Genomic DNA, 16194 nt, shown 5'->3' with positions numbered 1-16194 from the left:
CCTTATCAGTTACCAGGTAGGGATCTCCATTTATTATTTGACAATACCAGCTGTGGACAAGATTTAGGCTGCAGTAATATTGATGTAAGAGTAATTTGACAAAAGAACATGATCGCGTTATGAGCCATTTCATAAAGATAAAATGAATCACCCTAAAAAGAGAAAAATCAGGGAAAGAACTTGGAAACTGATAGATAAATTATTTAGATAGTAGATATACATAAGCAATGCAACTTAAATCAATTTTAATTAATACCCTCGATTTCTCAAACTACCCACCTTTAGAATCAGGATGTCTAAGGACCATAAAAGAAAATGATCCTGGACTATCGAGTCTATATCCACACCAGACCTTCTGGTGTGATTTCTCTACTCCTGCTGACGCTGTTACATCACTTCAGTCTTCCGAAACTCGGTCGTTACTTGGTAATGGAACCATCAATAACATCTAAAAAAGCTTTCCAGTTTGTTGTGTCCCACTTCTCATCATTGTGCAGAACTCCTCATAGTTAATTTTCCCATCCTGTTCAATTCAAATGGTATCAGTACCATTAATTAATAACCTTATAAGAAGTTTCCAAAGCTTGATTTGGAAACAAACTTACGTTATCTGTATCCACCTCAGAGATCACTTCCCTGATGCTGGCTTCATCACCCATTCCATACTCCTTCATAGCAGTCTCTAATTCATCCTTTGTGATGTACCTGCAAAGAATAATACATGGTGATGAAATATCTCAAACAAAGGGCAGTCTATAAATTTGTCGTGGAAGCCCCTCAAAATTTTAGCTCCTGAAGAATCTCTTATTCAGAACCTTTGAAGAGAAGATCCAGAAGTCATAAATGAAAATCTGATGTTACTTCAGTGCACAATATGGTAGAAAACCAAACAATCTAGATAGTAACAGATATAACAGGATCACTGAGCTAGGCCATAGCCATTGCTTGCACGTGTATTTTTAACATTTAACAGGAAAAAATTCATATGCTCTTTAGTAGAAATAATTAGTTCAATGGCCAGTGCAGACAGTTTAGGATGAGATCAGTAAAACGATGCAGCTATAATTATGAAAATAGGAAACCTCAGGACTCACCCACTGTTATCTTTATCAAAATACTGGAATGCTTTGTACAGGTGCTCATCTCTTTCAAGTCTGTATCTATGCATTGTAGCTGAGATAAATTCAATATAGTCTATCGTTCCATTTCCATCCACATCAGCCTGAAATGTATTGCACATAATTCCAAGGATGCCAGTTGAGTGTTAGATGCAAGCAATATTCAACTGTAAACAAATAGCAATGGTATCAGTTGAGGGGTAGATGAAAACTTACAGCTTGCATTAATTGCTTGACTTCAGCTTCAGAGAGCTTTGATCCAAGACGAGCCAAACCTGCCTTCAGTTCCTCATAGGTGATTGTGCCACTCTTGTCTGTGTCCATGTTTGTGAACATTGCTTTAAGACCTTTAATCTCTTCTTCAGATAGATTTTCTGCAATAACCTAGGGAATTTCCAAATAAACCAACATTATTAAATGAAGACAGAAAGAAGAACCGTAACCATCTACACCGGTATAACTCAAAGGTCTAAATACTTTCAGGATATCTGTTGAAAGAAAACAAGTATACTGCATAAACTATCATGCTTAGGTAGATTAAGAAGGCTATAGAATAAGCAAAGGCCTGCAGTCATGGCCATGCTATTGTTTAGTAATAGAAGTGGAGGATTTATGGTGTGCATGGTCATGACAGAAGTGAAGTAGCTGTGGACTGGTGGCTGGGCAGCACTTGATAGTGGAGACTAGTAGTGCTGCTGTGAGCTGCTCATTGAAGTGCTGGCAATGGACATAGGTTTGATCAGTGATGGCAACATTGTGATGCTGGTGGTGTGGATGGGGTGCTAGACTACTAGGTGCGGCATTGGCCCATAATTGCACTGAGAACGGTGGCTGTTGTTCTATATGAGGAAATCAAAATGCCCATTCTCAGCTTCTTTAGTCAGAACAAACAGCCATATGAGCACTAAGAAATTGTGATTCTGTTCTCTGCATACTTACTGCATGCCAAATATGCCTATGGAATATTCAACTATAGAAAATTTACAGTATTACTAGAAGGGCCACTATCACAACTGGTCCAAAAACGTAAATGTACCACATTTGCAATCATATCACAATTTTGACTGTAGTTAAAGACAAACTTTTTGTATTAAGGAGCTTCTTCAATCCAGTTTGATACTGTACCTTCAATGCAAGTTTCTTCAGCTTATTCATTGCCCTGAATTGCTTCAATCTGGAGAGAACTGCACTATCTATTGGCTTGTCTGATGCTTCCCCACCTTCTCTCATCCAAGGATGCTCTGACCATACCAATTATCACATGTTAATCAAAAGCATCAGAAACAGACAAACATAATATCAGAAGATTAATATGAACCTATCTTAATCAGTTGACTAAAAAGACAAGACTGCAGATAATATGATGTCATATGAATAAATCAAAATTTAAAAAGAAACCATCAGACATTTAAATTTCTGAGGAAAGCCAGACCAACAGACTAGACCCAACAAAATACCTCCAGTGACTATAACCAAAGATTGAAAAAGACTACAGACCAAGAACTTGTGCAGAGGTAAGCCGCTTTTTGGGGTCCATTGTCAGCATTTTTCTTATTAGATCTTTGGCACTTTCAGAAATTGAAGGCCATGGTTGACTTTCAAACTCTAGTTCCCCTTCAGTAATGGCATCAAATATTCCTTTCTCAGTTTCTGCAATACAATTTGAGAAAAATATATATTTTAGTTAATTGAATACGACACACAGCAGAGTCTTAACGACATGCTAAAACACGTAAAACTAGCAAAAGCTTGATATTTTCTCTATTACCAGCCCAAAATGGAGGGACACCACTGAGCAGAATATACAAAATAATTCCAGCACTCCAGATGTCAATTTCCTTTCCATAACTACGTCGTAGAACTTCAGGAGCAACATAGTAGGCACTACCTACAATATCGCGATATACCTTCCCTGAGATGTTTTCCATAAAGTTTAGTACATTAGTAGCAAATATTTATTTCAATCAATCACAAAATAGAATAGTATCAGAAGGCATAGCAGAGAAACATAATCCCATCATAATGGCATCTTTATAACTCTGCCACCTTTCAATTGTGTCAATTACTTTCTTACTATGCATCTGAAAATTGAATGTAACAAATACCACAAATTTAAGCAACAAAACAGTAAAATTCCTGTAGTAAACCATACACAGTATGAAGAAAGAAAAGACATATGGCAGTAGATATTGCAAATTATCAAAATTCTAATCAGATACATGCCTCACTCCAAAAATTTTAAAAGACATTCGAAAATAAATAAAGAGCTCAATTCATTAAAACCATTAAACAGCGGGAAGATTGGAAATTTAACCTTCTTCAATAAAGACCGACAACCCAAAATCAGTTGCCTTCAACATAGCTCCCTCATCCTTGCTAGACAGCAGGAAATTCTCTGGCTTGAGGTCACGATGCATCACCCCCATGAAATGACAAATATGAACCACATTCACCACTGACCTACAAATAGCTGCTGCAGCTCTCTCGGAGTAATGGCCTTGAGCTGTAATCCTATCAAAAAGCTCTCCACCAGCACAAAGCTCCATTACAAGATGAACAGATTGTCTATCCTCATAAGCACCCCTGAATTCCACAATATTTGGCTGACCAGACAAGTGCTGCATAATCTGAACCTCCTTCTTTATATCCTCTCTGTCTTGTTTATTTTTCAGCTTTCTCTTCAATATTGATTTGCAAGCATAAGTGTTGCCAGTGGAATTCTCAGTGCACAAGTAAGTTATGCCAAACTGGCCTCTACCAAGTTCCTTTCCAAGCGTGTAGTATTGCTTAATGTCTTCCAAAGGCTTTCCTAATATCGTTTCTTGCCCTTGAACTGGCCTGCTGCTTGCTGGTGAAGGTTTCAATGGCGCAGGGATTGGTTGGGGCTGCCTCATTTGCGGAGCTTGAATTTGAGGCACTGACATTTTCTGGGTTTGAACCGGTTGCGGTTGAGAAGCTGGTTGGACTGGTCTTGAAGGAGGCATACCTGATCTATAGTCTTTGTAGTCAGGTTCTGACAGTTTATGCTTGCTGCCACAACAACCCATCTGGCTACTTGGGAGTTGCAAAGAAAGAATTCAACTAGGGAATTGGGTTTCTTGAGGAAGAGATACGAGATAGCGAAAAAGGTTAAAGCTTTGCTCAAAAAGATGAGATTTTTCAACCCAAACCCAGATTAAAGTTGAGTTCTTTTCCTGTTTTTTGGGGTTAAGACGTAAAAGAAAGCTGTTAATTAATTAATAAAATACCACAAAAAATGGAAAACCAAAAAGGAAAATGCGAATTAACGATGCCAATTACAATTAAAACCAAAATTCAACACCTATTTAATTAATTACATTAGTATTTGAATGAAAAAACTAAAACAAAAAATCTCCTTTTTTTTTTTACTTTTTGAATTCAAATGACACCTAACATATTATTTCCAAGCGTGTACGATGAATAATTGATGAAATTAAAGAACAATAATGACATAATTAAAATGAATTTTTGAGGTCACTCATTGAATTTTGTGATACATCACAATCCTTCCTATCCAAATTACGTCATGGTGAAAAGGATGGCTGTGGATACAACATATATACATCAATTTCATCACGTGCAGTGCGTGTCAAGTGAGTGTGACTATAAGCTTAGCAACAAAAGAAATACTCTAATCGAGAGCACTAAGCAGCCAACAGAGCACATGGGGTCACGAGTGGAATGAAGTCTAACCGTCCTTTTATCTTAATCAATGTTTTTCAATGCTAAACTATTGCCGGAGGCCCGCCGCCTACGGCTGAGATTGTTCTTCGAAAACCAAAAAACATGCGCTGTAAACTCCCCGTCATTTCAGGGATCCCAAAACAGGACATGTTTTTCCTTTGATTACGGCATTGGCAGTGCAACTACTGCTGGTAATAAGGGATTTGCCAAAGTGAGCAGGCTTGGGTGGGCTTTTGTAGTCTTTGCAGGGTCGAGTTTTGGGCAGTGGTTCCACCACAAAGCCTAGGAGAGTGGACTTTTGCCTTTTCCTTTAATGTGTTGGTAGTTTTAATGACCCATTGCTTGAATCATTTGGCTGACATATGGATCCATGGACTTCAAAGTTGAGGACCAAACTAAAAAGGGCCAACATGCAGGGTCCAGTAGGGGATGACCCTAGTATATATGTATAATCGGATTTAGGATATTGAGTATTTGATAATATCTAAAGATTATTATAATCAAATTTAGATAATAGGTATTTATATTCAAAATTTATCTGAACTTAAGATGGATATTAAAAACTTTACCTAATTCTGTCTTATAATTGAATATAGATTATCTGATAATATATAGGAATTAATATAATTGAGTTCAAATAATATAATCTTAAAATTTACCGAAACTTGAAACGAGCACTAAACTTGATCTGTAATTGAATATAGTGTATTTGAATGATATATTATTAGGTTGAGCACTTATAAATACTTGTATAATATCCACTCATTTACATCCTTAAGGCCTAATTTGAATAGTAGATCGAAATCAATTGAATTTAATTAATTCAATTTTTTTCTAAATCAATTAATTAAGAAAAATAATCTATTTGATTATTTCAATCAATTTTCAGTATCTAAGGCTATTGGTAATATATTTCATAATAATTTAAAAATAAACTTAAAAAATATCCTCAATTTGACTAAACCGATCAAAATAAGTTATTTTGGATTTTTTTAATTTTTATTATAATTCGATTGATTTCAATTATTTTTTTATGAAAATTGAGGCTATTGTAAGCCCAACAACTATTCCTATGGATCCACAAAATCACAAAAGCCTAAAGTGGGAAGAGGCCAACCCAGAAGCCCAGATTCTTGTGTGAATTCCGGATGGGATTTCCTTTTCAGTTTGCTAAAACTAAGGCTTTATTTCCAAACATTGATTGCCGAAAACTCCATCCGAGTTCTTCATAACCAATCAAACAGCATCACAGTGGAAGAAAGAAACCAGAATCCTGAGACGACAGTGAAAAAGAGAAGATTTTGGTTCATCTTTCAGAGCTTTTTTTTTTTTCTTTCTTGGAGGGAAGAAGTCATGTCAGTTGCAATGGATCACAGAATGGGAATCTGAGGGAAGAAAACAAATTGAACTTTAAAAAACCCAATAAACCCATGATCGTCGATCAAATTCAAACATGGGTCCCTGAAAATATCCACAGAGGAATTAGAACGAATGGTTCTCAAGCAAAAACAGAAACACCCTCTGCTCTGATGCTTTTGGAAATAATGGCGACCGGTTGTCATTGTCTTGCCAAAAGGCGAACAAAAGCCATGAACCCCCCTCTTGAGTCCACCTTTGACAATTGTTTCTTCTTTGGCTACAAAATTAAGCCAACGAAACACCTCTCTCGCCCATCTCGTATACTTGTGTGTAAGTATCAAAGTTCAATCAGTGGTCTAATAATTTTTTTAATTTAAATCACATAATTTTTAAAAACTTAAACTCAAGTTATTAGTAGTGGTAGACTTAAATTATTATATAGTTTTTAACAATCACATTTACATCAGATGTATGATATTGAATATCATATTGTGGTAATCCCGACCTCATGGTTTCTCCATCCATCACCTTCCATCAAAAGCAAATTTGGTTTCGTCTCTCCCTCTTACATGCACCCTTTATTTCGCCTTAACTACTTGGTAACACAATGTTTTGGATTACTTATGACAAGATGTCACACTTGCATCTCTTGAATTATCACTGAATTAAATGTTCGAATTAATATTTAAATTTTTGTAATTTGTTGATTTTTAGTACAAGTTCGGAATTGAAAGTTATAGAAATGATAAAAAGATGATTTCGATATTAAATTTTTATTCACTTGCGTGGAATTTTTTCGTAGATATGAAATTATAAATGGTTAAAGTTTTCATTTATTAGTATGTTTGCAAATTGGCATAATTCGGAAATAACCCAAAAATATATATATACTTTGGAAACAAAGGCTCACACTTCTAGTTCATTTTGGAGTTTATTGTAACATCAGGATGGGGATGGCCCATGAAAATGGAATATTTTCTTTTTTTTCCTTTTCTGAAATTTGTACCAGAATTACCACTAAAGAGAAATTGGAAACACACTTCAACTTCCAAATTGTTTAGTCCAAGAACAGAATTTAGGACTGTCCTCTCTCTCCCTTTCTCTCTCAAATCAAAATCCTGCTTGAGCTCACTCGCCACTAAGTTGACTCATCTGAGTCGACTCAACCGAATCATTGCTCAAGTCAAAAAGAATATTGTAGTAGCAATTTTTTAATCAATCATTTACTTTTTTTTTTTGGGTCTTTTGGTCGGCTGGCTAACAAATTGGTTAACCATCGAACCCTGTTTGGCTCCAAACCGCATCCCTGACCCGCCTTAAGTCCCGGCCCTTGAGGGTCCGACCCACGCCTTCAAAAACCGAAGCCCCGCCCATTTTCTTACTCCGAGCGTACTCGCGCGCCAAGTACTCGTGCGGGGGAACCATCTCCGAGTCACCGTCATCAAGCCCGTCATCCGAGTCGTGTATCGACTCCACCGAATCGACCCTGTAAATCTTACTCCAGTCAGGCACGTTCACCGGTGCTGACGTGGCCATATGGTGTCCACGTGGAGAAGCTGCGGCCGCCATGCCATCGTGGCCACGGAACTGGTGCACGATCCTAGGCTTCGTGGAAGAAGAATCCTCGAAAGCCAAGGACAGCCCGCCCACGTGGCGGTCACCCCGGGCCACTCGTCGACGTCCCCCCCTCACGTCCAAGTTCCCGTTCCCATTACTCTCCGCCTCAGCGCGTGGACTCCACTCGCTCTGAGAATTATTGACATTCTGGTCGTCTCGCTCCGCGACGTTGTCAACCATCGACCAGACATCTTCCTCCCCGAGTTCCGGTTCGTCCGTGACGGCGTCCCCTAGGCTATGCCCGTAACTGTAACTCCCAAGAAACCGTTCGCTTCTGCTGGTGGTCAACCGCCGGCCTTTCGCCATGAAACAATCCAAATATTCAACACCCCTAAAAAGAAAATAAAAAAAAACCCCAAAAATGAAAATGAAAAAAAATTCTATTCTAAGGAGAATCAAGCTAAAAAAAAAAAGAATGGAGGTGAATATCAATTCGAGTCCATTAGCGAAGAGACTCAAACATAAGGAGGCCTGGAGGGGGAGACTACGTATATATAGCATTTAGAGAATGAGCATGAGACAGTGGAAGACATTTCATTTCATGTGAATTTGGACTTCATTTTGTCTTCATTTCATCTCTTCAACTTCACCTCACTTCCAACCAAGATGAATGGTGAGAATAGAAGACGCCAAGACTGTCACGAAACTGTAAAAAAACACATAAACAAATGCTTCCTACTATGAACTGTTTTTTCAAAGGAAAGTGGGCTAACGCGCTGCTTTCAATGAGCGTGTAATGCACCAGCCCACCTGGTTGGAGGTAAACGCCGATAACCAATTTGGATTTTTGGATAATCAGTGTCATTCCTTATTAATAACTTCACCTCCAAACTTTGGACTTATTATATAGTATTAAAGATTATATTTATTTTAAACTACTTTTTATTTATTTATGGAAACAATATTTTATAATTAAGTAATATTATATAATAACGTTCCATTAAATATAATCATTATAATAAAATTGTGACAGGTAAATTTTACGATATTTTTATATGAATTACATTATTATTATTTATTTGATATAACTTATTTAATGATTAATAAGCGTTAGTTAGGCACGCATTTTTGTACGTAAAAGATTCAAATGACGTTGATTAGATATATCCACGTCAGATTTTCATTCTCCTCATTAGGTAGTGGAGCCCACCCATAAAAACCTATCTTGTTTGACTACGTCCAGTCCATCCAAACGGGTCCCGCCTCTCCACGTGGGTGCTCAGAATTAAACCCTCCTCCCTCTCACTCCATCAGTCCTTTAATCCTCCAACAAGTGTAAATGGATCCCACCGATGACGTCCACATCACGCCACGTGGCTAACTATCGACGGTCTAATTTTTTATTTATTATTTATTTTTACTAATTCTTTAAAAAGGGGGGGCTAAGGCTAATGACAGTGACAATAAATTGGCCTTCCTATAATTGATGTTTTAGGAGATTCTAAACAAGTTTATTTAAAAAATTAGGATTTATTATAGTGTGTCGTTAATGTATAATATTTATATATAAATATATTATTATAAAAGATATAAATATTTATTTTAAAAGATTCTAGATTTTCAAATTTATTTATTAATAAAAAAATATTGTATTCATTAATAATATATCAAATTTTTATATTGATGGTGCATTAAATATAAAATATTTATATATGATATATCATTAATTTATATATTCATAATTTAAAATTTTGTTAAATTTTTATTTTTGTATATTTATGGTTTAGATATAGTATGCTCGTAACACATCAATTATAAATAAATAATTTTTTTAAAATTTTTTTATTAATTAATTTGAGTGGTTTGAAGGTTAAATTAATCCCACTTGTGGGTGAGGGTTAAGAAAAAGCAAAGTCTCTGGTGATGGGCACATTGAGCGGTTGAGAATACAAAGGGGAAGGGTGGGGGCCCCCTTTTTGGGGGGGTCCCACGATTTGCTTTGTCGTTTTGTTAAACAAATAAAAACCTTATCACCAATTTCACCGTCATAACGAAAACCTTGCAATCATAAGGCCGACGAAAAAGCCCAATAGCAAGCCTCTTTTAACCCCAAACTTGAACCCTTAATTTTCTTAAAATAATAAAAAGATCTCAAGTTTTTAATTTTTTTTATTTTATTTAATTGAATTCTTATCTCTTAACGAAAATATAATTAATATAATTTTAAGTAACAAATAAAATCCAAACATTTGATTTAAAAATTTAAATTTAAATCACCTATTTTTTTATTTTTGAAAACAAAAATATCATTTTATAATTCAATTGTTTCAGAACAGAGATATTACCTATATACGAATTATTGATCATAAATTTCTTGAAAAATCTAGAATTAACAAGAATAAAATGAATTTGTGATTGAAGATTTTGCAAGAAAGAAATACATCAACTCGTATTGTCAATGATTGTTGAAGTATGCTATTATTGAGCTAGTCTCTCTCCCTTGTGTTGGCCTTTTAGTGAAGAGTTGACAGTGGGGGTGGGACCTCGGTTTGCAGTGACCGGACCTGCCCCTGGACCCATTCCCAGTGGTTGGGTTTTCGGCAGATTGTGGCACCCTGACCCAAGGCTTGGCTAGGACTTGATCTATCATAGTTCAATCAGCATCCTATGCTCGCTTAGCTTTGTTAATCGGATGGTCATTCCTTTTTTTCTGCTCACTGTGATATACTTCAAAAACTTTTGGTACATAAGGACCCCAGTTCTCTTCATTTTGTTTAGCAATCGGATAATCGTTACATGGCGTTAAAGAGGAATATACAAACTCATGGTACCCAACAAACTTAAAAGATATACAGAAAATAAGTACTACTCACAGAGAGAGATGGATCTTAAACTTAATTCCATCTTTTATGACTTGAATTAAATTTAACAGATTGATCAGAAATTGATCGTGCTGCAGACATTGTCGCCAAGTCAGTATTTAACTTTTGTGTGATGAGGATGATGATATGAACATGTACATTAGGTGCTCATGTCTCAACATTTGGTAATTGTATAGTTGTGTTGAGCATGAGGGATCTTGCCATGTGACATCGAAATCCAATCGAGGCAATCCTATCTGATCAAGGTGGGGATCACCGATTGCCATTGAGGATCAAATGGCGGCTATAAAATATGTTCACAGATCAAACAAAAACCATCCAATAACATGGGAGAGAGTTCATGACATTTAAAAGGGTCCATGGGAGAGGCAACGGATGTGTATCAAAAAGAAATCCTCCTAAACTCTCCCTCCGCATGCATGACCCACCACGGGTGTCCTTGTACACCAAAACATGACAGCCCAAAAAACGCACTACCATAATCAGCAAAAGCAGATTATGTCATGGGGTTTGGGATCTCTCCATGGAGATACATATGGAGAGTTCCATGGCTTAGGGTACGCCAAAGACAAGATCTGGGTCCTGTGTCATATTTAGGCAGACTCAGAATCTCACCTGCTGCACACTTGCCACAACTCACCACCAGCACCACCGCAACCACCACCATATCCCCCCCTCTGCAACAAATCCCCAAAGCATTTTGTGATATCGATGCATGTGATGTCATGGTTTGCAAGGAGCGTGGTTTTTATATGGTAGAGATCCTAATAACTTTTTGGTAATTCTCTTGATTTCGATATGTGTGTGCGGCCATATGATGGCTTGTGTATATATATATATATTCCAATGCATGCCCCGGTTAGATCTGTAGGATCAGAGCTTTAGTAATGATTGTACTGGGGAGGAATCAGGGGATTATTTTTATGAGTTTAATGAGTGTGACGACGAGGAAAAGACACACAGACTGTGATTAGTTTAAGAAAAGGTTTGATGTACTAGGGAAGAATCAGCGAAGTTTTGTTGGGGTGGGAGGGCTTTGTCGGGAAGTAAGGCTCGGAGTTGTCAGGCCAGCCAATGAAACGAGACTCTTGCACGAGCTACTCAATCAAATGTTGCAGGGCAGTGGGCTCCATCGTTTTCTAGAACTGAACTACAGGGCCACGCCTCCTTACAGCGAGTGCAAGACAGTTCCCACCGTAAATGAAAAACTTGCATGAAAATGAAAAAAATATGAACGTGGCTGTTGGCACATTTGCATGGCTTAACTCTCCTGTTTTATCAAACCCCCATGGGTGTTCCAATGAGGATTGAAGAGTAGACAGTAATCTTGACTGCCTCCTCTTGTTTAATTATGTTCTATTTCTCTTAAAAATGCTGTTGATGTAGCCAAGAGGGGTGACTTCTTTTTTGGTTTATCTCGATCTTTAACCTTTTGTTTTGTTCTTTGTACGTATTGTTTATTAATATGATCGAACCTCTGAATATAATGGAAAAACGTATACTAGTACAAATTTCTGTACAGTGCCAAGGCTAGTCTGGCATGCACTATAATATCTTGGTGCCATGTAGGTGACAAAGTTTTCACTTTACTCTAGGGGGGAACTGATCGATATGAATGACAAAGAGTGATGAGTCAGGAAATTCAAAGATTATGATCAAAGATGGGGGGATCCAGTCCAATATAACAACAAAAAAAAAATGCAAGTTGAGAACCGTTTCAGCACTGTGGGTGGTGGGATGGATTCTATCTTTAGGAATGACAGATTGAACAGCAACAACCACCAACTGATCCCTATTTTGGAATTGTTACTTTCAGGGTTGGCCCTGTCTTTCATTGTTATGAACATTTGCATGTGCACACACACGTCTTATCTCCCCTTGAAGGATAGATGGTTCCATAACAAGGGTTTTGCTACCCTTGAATGGTGCAGTACTGATACTAATTCATACTCTGCCATCCAAATTCATCACCCATCTTATTCTCTTGTGTTGATCAATTACAATATTCCATGTTAGGGTACTCTAAATATGTTCTTTTCTGGACTTATGATTACTGATATTGAACAATGAATCTCAGAGCGGTTGAATAATTGGCTGCTGAGTTACTGAGAGTGGTTGACAAAATAGCCCCTATTCCTTGACAAACTAGAGATATAGGGAGGGATCTAGATGGACCAGCAATTTCCCTAGGGGTTGGATTTCAAATATTAGTGGCATACCTCACTGAGCCTGTACAGTTGTTCACTAGTTCTCGCTTCTTATACTGACACCACCTGCTTTTGTAGCCATGAGCACATGAAAATAGCGGTTGTTCTTGGAGGGATTGGAATTCTTAGATTTTCCTAATCTTTCTTTTTCCCTTTATTGGTGGGGTAGAAAGTGGGGTGTGATCATCAATAATTTCAATGGTGAAAGTTACACTTCAAAATGTTCTTTCCTTGTTTGAAAATTGCATATAGTTCAGCAATTTGCACTAACTTTAATGCATGGTTCAGATTAATATCAAATATAGTGCTTTTATACTTAATTAAACAAGCTTTGTTTTCTCATTTGTTGACAGGTTAATCAATCTCTTTTACTTCTCCTTTTTCTTGCCCACATTCTGATTGACCATACTCTCTATTGTCATTGTCACTTTCTAATAACTATGTTACTTCATTTTCATCATGTTGTATCTGTTACCTTACAACTAAGATTCTTAATACATGACATAGCACTGTCGAAATGCAAGCTATCTGCCATTATTTTTCCAAGACAACCTGACGGCAATAAATCCTGGTAACATTTCCAGGCGGGGCCAAGTACTTAAATCCCAATATTTTCTTCAGCAGCACAGCTAGGAGAGATACTAGTTGCAGTAGTTGTTCATGCCTTCTTTTATAGAAAGACATAAACAATCACAATATTCTAGTACTTGAAAAGCATCTTTTCATTTTCAAAAAAAGAAGAAGAAAAAGAAAAGCATCTTTTTCTTCTGATACAAGGATTCCTAGTTGTGTAATTTATTCACCAATGAGCCAATCTTAATCAATATGCTATTATAAAATATGAAATTGGCAAGAATCTTACCCTTCCAAAACATAAAGGGATCCTCTTGTTTGACCATATGTTGCCTCTTCAAGTTGATCATCAAGGTCCTGAATTTCATAATTGCTACTCCTTTCTTAAAAAAAACCTACACATTAAACATGAATTATTGAACTAATTGATTAATCAAAAATAGTTCTGAATGTTGAGTGATTGACCCCATTGCCTTTGTGTCTATCACTGATTTAAGGTTACAACCTGCTATACCTTTAGTTAGTGTCTCTCCACGAATTTGAAAGAGTCTCAAGACCACTTTCAGATGGTTGTAAAGTCACTTTCGGGTTATGTTTATTACAACTGATCATGTAGTTGTGTCAATTAACTGTACTTACTCTTGGTATGGATCAGTTAGAATGACAGTTAACAGAAAGTATATATCTTTACATGATGGGGGGTTATCTCTTATATACCAGAGAGAAGTGCTCCGCCCACTTGCATGGTGTGGTGCCTAGAGCTTGTGGTTCTGGTGCTGCTGCCAGGTCCATTTCTCATTGAAGGTGGGGTTTCTTTCAATCATGAAGGGATACACTATGGCTAGCTCTTTGTTTTGCCTAAAACATCACTTTGGCATATATCCTATCATATGATAAGTGTCACTAGGCCCCAAGGCAGATCAAATCAAGGTCATGTTCTGCCTCAAACAATTGTCATCTTTTTTATTTTTGATCAAGGGTTTCAACTAGGTTATCTGATAAACCTTGAAAATTGTCATTTAAAAACTCAACTAACCAGGGTTCTGGAAGATGTGTATGTGCACCAGAACTTTCTGAGTTAGCTTAGCAATGTTCAGATGCATATCGAGGCAGCTGGATGTCAACATTGTTACCAAAAAATACAAGTAAACCTTCATTTTCTCAAATCTGAATATGGGTTCATATCTATATCTTGAAAGAATCTGAGCATGATTGATTTTGCTTAACTGCATTCTGTTGCATAAGTTCATTCAAATGACATGGCCACATATGAGGTCAAAACTTTCATCAAAAGCCCTGTCCCATGTCTATGCATTTAGTTTGCTGGACTTCATGTAAACCTTTATAGGTTGAAATCTCAATTTGCAACATACAAGAATTGAGATCTTAATCACCCACCAGAAGTGAAATTGCTGTCCAGTTTAACTATCTTTTCTTGGCAAAATGGTCAGTTACTTCTGCTATCTGTCTTGTAACATATGTTGGCATGTGGGGGCAATTAGTGGTGTTAATTATCCTGATTTGGACTTGAATTTTGCATTAAAGGATCTTTGTTCTATCTTTATTAATATAAGCTAAACAACCAGTTGCACCAGATGTAGTGTTTGGTTTCATTACAAAAGATCATGAAGAGAAAAAAATATCTGTTTGTACTTGAGACCTATTTATATTTCTGTTTAGGAACAAAATTCCATCATTATGATCTCAAACTTCCACCCACAGCCACTGGCTCGGGAACGTCCAAGTTAGGTGCAAAATATTTATGGGCTTGCAGCAGCCCATGCCAATCAAGCCGAAGCAACCATGAAAGTGTAGCTGTTGCTAATGCATTATCCAAATACTTTGAAACCCTTTGGATAGTGGCTCATAAATTGCTCGCTAAACCCATTAATTTTGGACACGACATGTCATCTCACTTTGGTAGTTCTGCTAGATGACATGATAGCACAAACAAAGTACTATCTAACTTCTGATGTATGGGGATAAAGGCATATCGAGGGCTGGCTACTATAATATTCTCATAGACAAGTGGCTTTGACATGGGCATGGAAGACAAGATTGGACTTCAGATGGGATATCTTTAAGCTGATGATGATGAATGAATGCCCAATGGCAACTGGAAAGTTATGTTTTCTATGTGAGACAATGCATGATATGAAGACAAATAATTGCAGACATGAAAGTTCAAGGAGGGTCGGTCTATGCTGATGTGAACAGTTGGGACAATCACATCTTGGCATCTAAATTTTTCTTCTCATTTCTTTTTCCTTTTTAATTCTGTGATAGGCATCTAAATCTTTGAATTTTTTTTTAAATTATAATAAATTTAAATGACCTTATTACGAAAATTATTTCTCTTCTTTCTTGGAAATGAGCCCAAAGTTGTAAACAACTTGGAAAGCAATTCCACTCTCCTTGCCCCACCAGCACAATGAAAAGAATGGTTTAGCATATAGAAGAACTTGAATATGCGTTGGCATAATGGCTTTTCTTAAAGACCAAATATCAAGGGAAAACTCTCTGAATTTCTGTCAAGCGAAAACTAATGGCATGCTTGGTTTACTAGAAAGAATAGAATAAGAATAGAATAGAGAAAGAATAGCTATTATGTAGATTGGTTAATGAAAATGAAATATGATAGAAATTGCTATTATTACTTATTCCATTATTTGGTTGGCAGGAATAATTTTAAGAATGGTTAAGGAATAATGGGTAAGTGATAAAAATACTATTTATTAAAATTTAAAGATTTTTAATTAAAAAATAAAAAAACTATGATGAGAAATAAATACT

General features: G+C 36.7%; 2 protein-coding genes across 2 annotated transcripts; both read right to left on the bottom strand.

Moving 5' to 3' along the window:
• Window positions 110-4346, bottom strand: LOC18597145 (calcium-dependent protein kinase 21). Its single transcript, XM_007026004.2, is given in 9 exon segments — window positions 110-463; window positions 466-523; window positions 606-705; window positions 1095-1222; window positions 1335-1502; window positions 2244-2359; window positions 2616-2768; window positions 2887-3030; window positions 3433-4346. Coding segments are annotated over 9 exon segments (1644 nt in total). The 5' UTR covers window positions 4166-4346; the 3' UTR covers window positions 110-419.
• LOC18597144 lies at window positions 7095-8271 on the bottom strand. Its single transcript, XM_007026003.2, has one exon. The coding sequence runs from the start codon at window positions 8103-8105 to the stop codon at window positions 7452-7454; it is 654 nt and encodes a 217-aa protein (XP_007026065.2). The 5' UTR covers window positions 8106-8271; the 3' UTR covers window positions 7095-7451.

Source organism: Theobroma cacao, chromosome 6 (genome assembly GCF_000208745.1).
Source record: "Theobroma cacao cultivar B97-61/B2 chromosome 6, Criollo_cocoa_genome_V2, whole genome shotgun sequence".
NCBI classification, from domain to species: Eukaryota; Viridiplantae; Streptophyta; class Magnoliopsida; order Malvales; family Malvaceae; genus Theobroma; species Theobroma cacao.
Note: the sequence above shows the minus strand (reverse complement) of the source record. Positions and strands in the feature narration are given on the sequence as shown.

Bases quoted from the DNA above. Each gene is read 5' to 3' on its own strand.
- LOC18597144 (XM_007026003.2), bottom strand. From the start codon at position 8,105: ATGGCGAAAGGCCGGCGGTTGACCACCAGCAGAAGCGAACGGTTTCTT.